This window comes from Nuphar pumila, chromosome 12 (genome assembly GCF_984573655.1).
Source record: "Nuphar pumila chromosome 12, dmNupPumi1.hap1.1, whole genome shotgun sequence".
NCBI lineage: Eukaryota > Viridiplantae > Streptophyta > Magnoliopsida > Nymphaeales > Nymphaeaceae > Nuphar > Nuphar pumila.
The window spans coordinates 21372455-21385303 of record NC_143260.1 but is presented as its reverse complement, the minus strand read 5'-3'; the positions used below and the strand labels follow the sequence as shown (position 1 = coordinate 21385303).

The 12849-nt window shown below is 35.9% G+C and overlaps 1 protein-coding gene across 1 annotated transcript; it reads right to left on the bottom strand.

Moving 5' to 3' along the window:
• Nucleotides 1-480: 480 nt before the first annotated feature.
• Nucleotides 481-9811, bottom strand: LOC149820256 (NADH dehydrogenase [ubiquinone] iron-sulfur protein 7, mitochondrial-like). Its single transcript, XM_089982439.1, has 2 exons — nt 9404-9811; nt 481-1003 (listed from the first exon to the last, which is right to left on the bottom strand). Exons 1-2 carry the CDS (start codon nt 9793-9795, stop codon nt 769-771), a joined length of 627 nt encoding a protein of 208 aa, XP_089838565.1. The 5' UTR covers nt 9796-9811; the 3' UTR covers nt 481-768.
• Nucleotides 9812-12849: the final 3038 nt, after the last annotated feature.

Genomic DNA, 12849 nt, shown 5'->3' with positions numbered 1-12849 from the left:
ATTATTTAAGGTAATAATTTAGGGTTTATATTTAATACAGTCAATTATAGGCACAATCTCATTGAAATCTCACAATGCAAGCTGTTTTGAATCAATCTAACCTCGTAGATGTGTTCAACATGCTCGAATTAGTGGGAAACAATTTGGATCACTCTTTTTAATGAAAAAACATGGTTTTTATTCAGAAAAAAATCAATGCATTTACAACGTTCATTTTTGCATTACCGAAAAAACCCGTATACAGGTTGGATCCCGATGATTCAAAACCGGTTCCCACTAAAAACAGCATGCAGATCACATACATGGGGTCATTTGGACAATAAATAAATAAATAAAATGAAATTTGCCAAGTCGCTTGCACATACAGATCAATTGTAGCAAACTTTAACCCCATAATTTACTATCTTTATTTGTTGAACATGGGACACATTTTCTTCATTTGCTAAATCACTTGTGCATGCACACATTCAGACCATAATATTATTTCACAAGCGTGGCCGCAGGTTCTAATCAATTAGAACTTGAAGTTTATTTAATTCACAGGAGGATCAAGAAACAAAAATGGAAAAGCTATAGCACAGCGGCTCCAGATATTAGCCAACTCAAGTAAACAAAGCAATTCATACAAAAGTTTCAAAGAAATTAAGATTCCGAGGAATTAGAAGAGGTGTGGAAGCAGGTTCTAAGCAACTAGAACTTAGAAGTTATTTAACAGACAGAATCCTCATTTGAGAGTCTCAGATTACCAGATTGCAGTGGCAAAGCCAATTACTTGGTCCACCAGAGAAGGAAATCCTTCCTGCGATTGATTTTCTTCTGTAGCTGCAGAACACCGTAAAGTAAAGCCTCTGCAGTAGGTGGGCAGCCAGGAACATATATGTCAACTGGCACAATCCGGTCACAACCCCTTACAACAGAGTAGGAATAATGATAGTAACCACCACCATTGGCACAGCTGCCCATGGAGATGACCCAGCGAGGCTCTGGCATCTGATCATAAACCCTACAAGAACCATTGGTTTATAAATTCGTTAGAATTCCATCATCAAGTTCCCTTGAGGCATGGAAGAAATTCTAAAGTGCAAGTTGATCCGTAAATTGCAAAGATCAAAGGTTTCAAACCATGAGAAAAATAAAGCATAGGGTGCATTAAAACCTCCATCGAAACCGGAAACATATTTTCTGAATGTGGGTTTCTAAAATTAAAAAACCCGTATAGAACTCGATAGCCTAAGGTATCCGGACAAACATATCATTGAATCAGTAATTCTCAATTTGGATGACATCAGTTTCATGGTTCTCTTTTGACTGTTTTCAGCACTATCCTGGCATTCTTTCTTTGTTTCCATGTTTTGTTGAAGAACCAGTTCACAAAGTTTATGGACAGAAAAACCAAACTACTAATGCTTCAGACCATGATAATTGTAATAAATCTAGCAAAAGATATCACAGGCCTTTTCACAAATGGAAGCAGATTTTAGAAGGTTTTTCATGTTCAGCTGGTCCATCATCTAATGGACCTTATGGCAGACTCCCAGTTCCATGGTGCATAAGAATCTTTCAATCACTTTGCCATTAAAAAATTAACATACCAAGGGCCATGTATAAACAGGGAAAACACTTGCACAGGCAGTGGACTGTAAAAACATACCGGCACAGGCAGTGGACTGTAAAAATATCTTCAAAGATGGGAACTACAAGCGCAAGCTCCACAAAGGGATACGTGTACCAAGAACACTAGAATAAAAGTACACAAAGGTACAAAGAGAACACTTGAAATGCAAAAGATTGAATCTATTGAGCAAAGGTGAGCACAAAGGCTCTCAAAAGAATGAATTACAATAGTGGGGATACACCCCTGTTTATAATACAAGAGGAGACCAAAAGGAGGGGCTCCTACTAGACGTTGGAGCCCCTCCAACGGTTAGAAATCTAACCGTTGGAGGGGGTCCAACGTCTCCCCCCTCCTTTGACTTTTAGTCAAAAAGGTAGAAAGAAAGAAGAAGAGGAGAAAAGAAGAAAGAAAAGAAAAGAGAAAAAGAAAAAAGAAAAAGAGAAAAGAAGAAAAAGAAAAAAGAAGAAAAGTTACATGCACATTCGCAAGTGTGCATATGCGTAAAATGGAAAATGATAGAAATGCCCCTGGGGCTATATATATATATATACATGAGTTGATACAATTTAACACCCCCCCCCTCAAACTTAGGGCGTGATGACCGAAAGTTTGCCAAGAAGAAAATTAAATTTAGGGGAACATAGCGCCTTTGTGAAAAAGTCTGTCAACTGGTATTCTGAAGTCACATAAGAAAGGTCTATGATTTTCTGTAAGTAGGTTTCTCTGACATAGTGGCAGTTCATCTCAATGTGCTTGGTACGCTCATGAAAAGTGTGATTTTTAGCAATATAGATTGCACTTTTATTATTACAACACAATCGTGTAGGTCCTTGGATTAATACTCCCATATCCTACAACAATTGATGAATCCACACAATCTTCATAGTCGTGGAGGCCATGGCTCGATATTCTGCTTTTGTTGATGAAAGAGACACCTTCTGTTGTTTCTTGCATCTCCATGAGATCAGTGATTCACCTAGAAAAATACAAAAATCAGTGGTGGAGTGACAGTTATTTGGGTCATCTCCCCAATCAAAGAGAGTCAGTATATGCAATCAATTCTAAATTAGAAAATGAGAAAAAAAATACTCCCTTGTTTATTGTGCCCTTTATGTATCTGACAATACGAAGTACAACACTCATATGAACTGAAGTGGGGGCATGCTGAAATTGACTTACAGTATGCACGGCATGAGATATGTATGGCCGTGTGATACTAAGATACATAAGTGATCCCACAAGATGCCGATAGGGAGTAGGATTTTTCAAAGAAATCCCATCATTACCCTTCATTTTTTAACCCACAACTTCAAGGGTCTCGTAAATTTTTTCATCTGTAATGTCGAATCTTTCAAAAATCTCGCAAGCCAGTTTAGTTTGAGACAAAAAATAACCTCTATGAGAGTAAGCAACCTCAATACCCCAAAAATATGTCAGATACCCTAAGTCTGGCATTTCAAACCTTTCTTTTAGAGTGAATTTGATATTTTCAATTCCCTTAATATCACTGTATGTTATTAGCATATCATCAACATATAACAACAAAATTACAATTCCTGCATCAAACTTTTTGATAAAGAGAGCAGTGTCAGTATAACAAGAATTGAATCCAGTTTCAACCATTACTTCATTAAATCGATCGTACCAAGCCTTTGGGGCTTGTTTTAAACCATACAAGGCTTTTCTAAGCCGGAGAACTTTACCCTTTGGTATATCCATGCCAGAAGGGGCTCCATGTAGACTTCTTCGTTTAGGTCCCTATTTAGAAAGGCATTTTTAACGTTCATTTGATATATGTTCCACTTTTTAATTGATGCAGTAGTGATTAAACATCTCACATTGACCATTCTTGCCACAGGAGCAAAGGTTTCTTCGTAATCAATACCATATTCCTGGCTATAACCTTTTACTACTAGTCGAGCCTTATATCTCTCAAGAGTTTCATCACTCTTGGTTTTAACCTTAAAGACCCATCTACATTCTATTGTCTTTTTTCCTTCTACAAGACTTTGAAATTCCCAAGTTTTGGCTCTATTAAGGGCACTAAGTTCATTATCCATTGCATCTCTCCATTCTAATCTTTCTTTAGCTTCTTCGAAGTTTCTGGGTTCTTCATACGAGTGAATGACACTAAGACAGGCCCTATGTTTTGGGGAAAAAGATTCATAGGATATAAATCTGGAAGGGTTTCTCCTAGGTCTTTCAGTTCTTCGTAAGTTGTTATCTTGAGAGGGCTCACTAAAGTCACTATATCTTTCCATCGCACTTCTAAACGTATTTCTATCTCTATGTGAATATGTAATTGGTTCATTTACTGCTTCTTCTACCGGTTGAACAGACAGGAGAGCTTTATTATCAATGTTCTCATTATTTGTCTCATCATCACTAAAGAAATCTTCGTTCCTATTTAGTAGGACAACAAACAACAACAACTACACCTTCATCCCAAAACAATTGAGGTCGACGATATGAACCAAAAAAGAAAATCATTCTGGGTCTTCCACATGAATCCTTCTCCTCTAATCATTTTTATCCAATGCCATGTCCTCAGTGAGGTTCAAAGCATTCATATCATTTCCTATCATCTCCATCCAAGTCTTCCTAGGCCTACCTCGACCTCTTTTAACTAATATATTTTTTCATTTCTCCATCCTTCTAACTGGAGCATCATTAGGCCTTCGCCGAATATGTCCAAACCACCATAAATGATTCTCTCTCATCTTATTTTCAATGGGTGCAACGCCTACCTTCTTACGTATCTCCTCGTTTTGAATCTTAGCTTTTATTGTATTTTTACACATCCATCTAAGCATACGCATCTCAGCTACACTCATTTTTTGAATATGATGTCTCTTGGCAGCCCAACATTCTGTACCATATAGTAAAGCAGGCCTAATAGTTGTCTTATAAAACGTTTCCTTCAACCGCAATGGCATTCTACGATCGCACAACACTCCAATTGCACTTTTCCATTTCATCCACCCAACCTTTATCCTATGATTTACATCTTCATCAATTTCTCCATACTTTTGAATGATAGATCCCAAATATTTGAAACAATCATCCACCAGTATTTCTAGATCACCAAGCTTTCACTACACTCCCATCACTACTTCGTTGCTTACTAAACCGACATTCCATATATTCTGTCTTTACTCTTACTCAACTTAAAACCTCTTGCTTCAAATGTCTGTCTACATAATTCTAACTTAGCATTAACCCCAGCTCTAGACTCATCAATCAAAACAATATCATCAGCAAACAACATACACCACGGCACATTTTCTTGAATTGATCTCGTAAGCTCATTCATCACTATAGCAAATAAGAAAGGGCTTAAAGCAGATCCTTGATGTAATCCAACCGTTATAGGAAAATTGGTTGTCACCCCTCCACAAGTGCGGACATTGGTTACTACTCCTTCATACATATCTTTCGTTCCTATTTAGTAATTCAAATAAAAAAGAATAATCAGTATTATCGGGGAGGGTTGTGTCCTTCTCAAAGCCACTTTCATTTTCCAAAAAGGTGACATTTCTTGAGACGTACAATTTATCATTTTGAAGGTCATAACACCTAAAACCTTTTTGTGTTTCTGAATAACCAAGAAAAGTACAGGGGATGGCTTTAGGAGATAACTTATCATTTTTATTAGTGAGAACAAAACATTTGCAGCCAAAAATTCGTAATCTATTATAATCGAGTTCTTTTTTATATAAAACTTCAAAAGAAGATATTTGGCTTAAATTTTTAGATGGAAGACAATTTATTATCAGCCCAAAATCTTTTTGGAATCTTTTGAGAAATAAGTAGTCCTTGTAGTTTCAATAATATGTTTGTGTTTTCGTTCCGCTAAGCCGTTTTGTTGAGGAGTTTTGGGACAAGACCTTTGATGAATAATCCCATTACTCTCTATATAGCTTTTAAAATCATTCGAGAGAAATTTATCCCCTGAATCTGCTCTAAAGATTTGTAACTTCCTATTGAATTGGGTTTCTATCATTACATGAAAATTTTTAAAAGTGAAAAAGACTTCATGCTTATGCTTTAGAAAGTATATCCAACTATATCTCGAATAGTCATCAACATAAATAACATAATATGAAAAAACTCTCTTAGATACTACAGGTGCAAATCCCCATACATTCGAATGCACAATTTCAAAAGGCTTAGTTGAAAACATAGATCTTGAACCAAAAGATAAGCTTCTCATTTTTCCCAAAATACATCATTACAACTGAAATTTTCTTTACATAATGTTTTAGCAAAATGAATATGAGAAAGCTTGTCAATATTTGGATGCCCAAGGTGTTTATGCCAAACATTTATATCTTTATGTTGGGCAATGTTACAAAAGGAGGTTTTTGGAATTTGAAGAGACTCCATGAAATAGAGGTCACCCTTCCTAGAGCCTTCCCCAATCAACTTCCCGGACCGGCGATCCTGTATCTAACATTTATATGATGAGAATTTTATATCACATCCATGATCCAAAACATGAGAGACAGAAAGCAAGTTCAAATTTAATTTTGGAATAAATTTAACTTTAAGAATAAAAAATTCTTGTTTTTCAAAGTCTCCAATTCCTTTAATTTCAAGAGAAGCCCCATCCGCAGTAGAAACAAAGGATGATGAAAGGTTTTTAGAATAATTGGTCAGTGTAAAAGCATTTGGAGTCATATGAAAGGATGCACCCGAGTCTAATAGCCAAAGAATTTTACCTGGAGGAGAGAAGGACGCAGCGGCTCCAGAGATTGATCCCTTGAGGAGTGGTTGAAGAGCTTCAATAATTTGATTTAGAGATAGATTGGCATTGTTGGAGGTAGACGGTGTCTCCTCTTTTAAGGTTGTCGATATTGCCATCATCTTTTTCCATTTGGGACACACGGGTTTTATGTGTCCTGGTTCTTTACAAAAATGACATGATTTTACTGTAGTCTCTTTTTCCATAATGTCCGTTATTTTCTCTTCCTCCTTGATTCTTGTTGAAGTGGGGAGGTTTATAAGATTTGACATTGCTCCCCGGTCTAGATACAGTGTAAGCTCCCTCATCCTCGTTTTTAGAGGGGACGACCAACACATTTTGATTGGTTTTATTCATTCTCAATCTAGTTTCTTCTCCACTTAATTTGGTAAGAACATCTTCTAAAAGTGGAGAAGAAAAAGAAGATAAAAGATAGAATCTAGATTGTTCGAACTCGGGTCTAAGCCCATTTAAGAAATTAAAAAAATGATCAACTTTAAGTTGTTTTTGCCTCAATTCAATTGCCTCTCCACTCCATTTTGGTTCAAGGAGAGCAAGTTCATCCCAAATAGCCGATAATTCAGCAAAATATTTTCTAACCGACATCTCTCCTTGATGAAGAGTTAAAGCCTTCTTTTGAAGGTAATATTTATGGGACAAGTCTCTTGACGTATACATTCGTTCAAAAATACTCCCATACTTGATATGCTTTCTTGAATTTCAATATATTAGCATTAATCTTTGTTTTCACCACGAAAGGATTTTATAGTTTTTCATCTCTCACTCTTCATGCCTTTTATTGTATTCCTCAAAAGTTTTTTCTCTTTCTTCTCCGTCAAGAACCTTAATCTCCCATTTCTCAAAGATAGTGATTTTAGGCTCGAGAATAGTTCCTTGAACATATCCCCAAAGACCCTTACCTTTGATATGGGCCTCCATATTCCCGGCCCATATATGATGTTGTTATTGTTGAATTAGAAGAAACTAAAAAAAAGAAAGTTGCGAAATTGAAAAGAAGAAAGCATTTCAACCATTGTTCTAAATTCTGAAGATGATGATGGCCCATGGCAAGCTTGGTTAACTTCACTTGCCAAAAAAAAAAAGTGCGAATATGAAGAGGCGGTGGCGCAACAGTTGGATGCAACAATGAGTATTTTTTGTCATAATTCTTGACCTATAAAAAAATAAGATATTTATAGTTTAGACTTTAGAGATGAAAATTAGCAAATAAGAGTCATAAGACATTGGTTACATGTGATGTTTTTAGTTATCATGAACTCTCAATAGTTTAATTAAGATTTATGACATTTTAGTATGACTTGCATATGAACTTAATATTGTTAAGGCTTTAATTGTGTTTAAATTATGTAGTTGCCTACTTGCCTTTTATTTACATTGCGTAGTTTATCAGTTGTATGATTTGTTTATTCAATTATTCATTTCTTCTTATTTATCTGTTGCTTATATTATGTCTATTGTTAATTTTTTTGTATACAAGATTTTATTTTTTGTATATTGTTTATTCACATTGTTAGTTGTATGGTTTGATTATTCAATTGTTCATTTATTCTTAATTTTTTTAGTAGGTTATCAATTGCATGGTTTGTTTATTCAAATTCAATTATTTAGTTTTTCTTCTCATTTGTCTATTGCTTATATTATGTCTATTTTGACTTGTTAATTTTTTTGTATACATGATTTTATTTTTTGCATATCGTTCATTCACGTTGTTAGTGGTATTGTTTGTTTATTCAATTGTTTATTTATTCTTCATGTTTTTTAGCATATTATTTAATATAATTGTTTTACAATGTTCGACGACATGTTATGTTTTGTCTATTGCTTATTGTTGATTGATTTTATGTTGTATACATGTTTGTTATTAATTTTAGCAATTTGGTTACATATTTTATGTGTTTTTTATTATTTTTTTATTTGGGGTACTAGCCTCCGCCTAGCCTCTGCCTAGTCTTTTTAGGAGCTCACCGCGTAGGCTCCGCCTAGCACCTTTGACAACTAAGGGCTGCTACACATTCATATGAATAAGATAATGAGAATTAAGATAATGAAGAACATAAACCAGTGAGAACCAGATTATCTCATAAGATAATGAGAATTTCCACATTCATATGGATGTGCATGGTTTGGTGTATGATGTGGTTCATGGCATATGCATAACCACAATAGGCTAGTCTCATACCACTTAGGCTGAACAATAACTTTAGGAGCTTAGAAGGGTGAAGATTCAAATAGATAGTTCGTAAACAAGATCATTCTAAGAGCATACTAACTCAATTAACCGAATAAGGCTTTCATGGAATGGATCAGTTAACTGGACAAGATTCATGGAATTAAATCCACAGAGAGAGAGAGAGAGTATAAAAAGGAAAAGATGAAATTTATTGCTCAGAGAATGGTTATATTGAATTCAGTTGAATAAGAAGGAAAACGTTGAACTTGGTTTATGCAACCTTGCTACCCCCATCAGTCAGAGCAGTGATAAAAGGTATAAATCTAGTAATTACGTAACATAATGACCTTCATATCGTTATAGAGCACGGACAATTATCCTCCCTTCAAATGAAGCAACAGACACAAAGATTCATGGATAAAGGAATACGTTGAGACATTGATCACCAGCCCTTATATCACAACATCGACCCGACAAATATCACTGTCTTCAAATTATCAAAAGAGAAACTTAAAACACCCATAATTGCCCTAATATCCGTCCTTCTCAACAAAAAAACAATTAATGCTTCCAAAAATTGATATAGAAAATGGGAAAGGAATGACAACCCAGATTTCACAAATAGTATAAACAAGATCCTACAACAAAAGGAAACTCTAAACATGGAATATCAACCACAAGCAGCAAAAGAGAAAAGAAAGAAATTGAACGAAAATTCAAAAAGCAAAATAGCAGTTTGGGGAACGAGGTCAATGCAAAAAAAAAAGAATATCCACTATTAGGCATCATAATCCACCAAACCCAGAAATCCTGCAAGGGAAAACAGCTTGGGAAAAGAGGGAGAGGAGGGTACTTTCGGAGGGCAGGAGCCATCTTGTTGGTTAGGGTTCCGGCGACGATCATGCAGTCGGACTGGCGGGGGCTCGGCCGGAAGATGACGCCGAACCGGTCGAAGTCGTAGCGGGCGGCGCCGGTGTGCATCATCTCGACGGCGCAGCAGGCGAGGCCAAAGGTCATGGGCCAGATCGAGCCGCGGCGGGCCCAGTTCATGAGATCATCGACCTTCGAGATGACATACTCGGCCGCCTTCGAGAGGCCGGTTGGGGAGGATCGGATCGCCGGAGGCTGTGATGGAGCGTAGGCAGCCGGCGATGAGGAGGCGGCGGCGAGGGAGGGGACGGTAGTATGGATCGCCCTCTGTGTCGAAATTAGGGCAAGACGGGCCGTTCGGGGCAGGAGAGCCATGGCTGACGCAGCCAGAGAGAGAGAGAGGCTCCAGCCAGGTTCGCTTTTTATCATGGCTCCGAGAGAGAAGGAGATGAGAAAATAACGACTTTGCCACGACGCCAGAGACCGGAGTAACCTGCATAAGTGTAACGGATCTGACCCAAACCCAGAACCGAAACATATTCGTGGTTAGCTCCTCTTAGTCTGTCAACGGGTCGGGTACCCAACACATTAGGGTATACCCAAACCCACCACATAACGAATTGCCGGGTTCAGGTCCTGGTTCGGGTTTGGGTTTTTCCGGGTCATATAAATTGAATCTCAAACTTATAATTTCAATATTTACTTCTACTGAAAATGCATATAGTAAACTTGGGTTGGGTTGGGTTGGGTTCAGATTGACCCGAATAGGATTGACCCACATATTATTCGAATATTCGGGTTAGTGTTTTTCATGCCTAAACCCAAAAATTTGGGTTCAGTTTGGGTACTCAATACAAATTCGACCCTTTGACTGCTCTAGCTCCTCTTACCTGAGTTCTCGATAAGTACTTGGTCTCGATCCTTGGATCTGCTTTGATGGATTTGGCACATGTACGACCGAGTCTTGGAGGGTTTGGACACTCTAGACTCTTGATCCTATATCTTTTAAGTATGTTTATTTTTTATTTATAATGCTAATTATTTCATCAACTTAACTAATGTGATGGCTCACTAAAGTATGTGACCATCCGTACAAGAATGATGGTCAATAGCGATGATTTTTCTTATTGCTATTGTTTTTATTTCTCGTTGTTATTGACCAATTATCGTTAAAAAATTACCTTTGTTGACTAATAACGATGACATTTATAGGTTGCTGTTAAAAGGCTACCCAACACCAATGAGATAGGTCACAAGAACTTGAAACATTAATAACGGCGAGGTAGCCTATAACGGCAAGGTTGTTTTAATGGTGAGATAGCCTATAACAACGAGCATTAACTCGTTGTTATTGCCTATAACAACAAACATTAACTTGCTATTATAGGCTAGCAAGTTAATGTTTGTTGTTATAGGCTGGCTATAACGGCAAGACATGGTTTATAGCCTATAACAATGAGACAGGAATGTGGCCGTTATAAGCTATAAACTTGCAAATTAAAAATTAGTGTTAAATTTTTTTTATTACAATAAAAAATATGCAACCAAAACATATATTCAATACACTTCAAAGTTACATCCTCAAACATTCAACTTTAAACATACATTCAACAAAAACACGTTTCAAATATATACTTCAAAAAACAAATATACGCTTCAAATCCTAACAAAAACACTTCAAATACAAATCGCTTACACTCCCTACATCCTCTGCAAGCCTGCAACAACATACTTCAAATACAAACTGTAAGGCTTTCAAAAATTTAACCTTAATTATTATTCAAATTTTGAAATTTTGAGGCCAATTCTTTTTTTTGATAAGTATAAGTAAATCAGATCTTATAATGCAGAAACGATTTGAAAAAATAGTTAAGACTTTGGGCGAGGTTACACTAAAGATAACAATCAAATCAAAATATATGGGATATACACATTTCAAACCACGTATAATATAAAACTGAAATATGAAGAGTTTTAATTTCATTTCAAATCAGAGTATAAAAATAACACTTAAGTCTCTACATTATCAAGTACTTAAAATGAAAAGATAATGAATACCAAGATCGTAAGGCAAGAGTGAACCCTCGAGGATGCAACTCGATCAGCCTTTTGCTCTAACTACTCATTATACTTTACCTACATTACTTGTCCCTCATAAAACAGGGTCAGACTCGCTAAAGTCTGGTTATAAAGAAACCCAAACTCAAACTTAAAGAAAATATATCAAGCATTTAAAGGTAAAGACATGATATATTATTCATCAATCGTCAGGTGATAGACAAAAGAACAACGTCCTATGAGTCATTCATTTCAAGCATTCGAACATAAAGCATTTCATCACTTAATATTTTATTCAACATTAACTCACACAATAAAGCATACTCTATATTCATTCAAGTCATACAAGTCATCACATAAATAAATAAATATATATATATATGTGCATCTAAGACATTCAGATCATTGCATCATTTTCATATGCAGTCATAATTCATATAAACAATAAGTCAAATCACATTTGACCATTCCAGCGTGAAACATATGCATATACATTCTAAGTAATTTAGTTAGATATTCATGATACACATCAATCATAATACATAGGTGTGATATATTCACTCAGACAATCATAATGCAATAATTTATAATAAAACTATGTAAGCGTGATGTATCATTCACCTAATAAGTCAAAACTAGCCATTTGTAGGTGTGTCATTTATACGCTAACATAAGCATCATAATCATAATCTCATATCAAGATCTAAAATCAATAATGACCTGATTCTCACATGCTGAGTTTAGCATATAATCATGCTATAATAGAAAAGCCAAATCTATAGATTCATAACAGGCAATCTCAATCAACTTAGAAGATCACCACAATTCATCATAATATTTTATTCTATCATAATAAAGATTTACAAGATCCACGCAGGATCACCTGGTCTGAGAAATGTACAACCTCACAAAGAGTTACTGCCCTAGGCAAATGGTCTGCCTGGTCTTGGACAATGCACTTCCTCAAAGGAATATACTGTCTTCGTGGGCTACCCGCTCTTAGACAATGTATTTCCTCACAGAAACTTACCGCTCTAGTTGGATTACCTGATATGGTCATGCACACCCTCATAGAGAATCCTTTGGGAACAGTTCTTCAATGGGTATCATATCTAATGAAAACTATTGTGATATATGCATCAATACAATTAACCACTCTCAGGGTCGATAGCCACAAACACAGCACATGCATGCATACAGTCAATATGCATTACATCATACATCACTACATATGGCACTTAAATTATAAAATCACACATTTAACCAATAAGGTTCTATGAGCCATAGTTCACTATTAAACTTAAACATTTATTGCATGCCTTCATAATTTTATATTACATGGCATTTAAATCATATCATACATAAGCATAT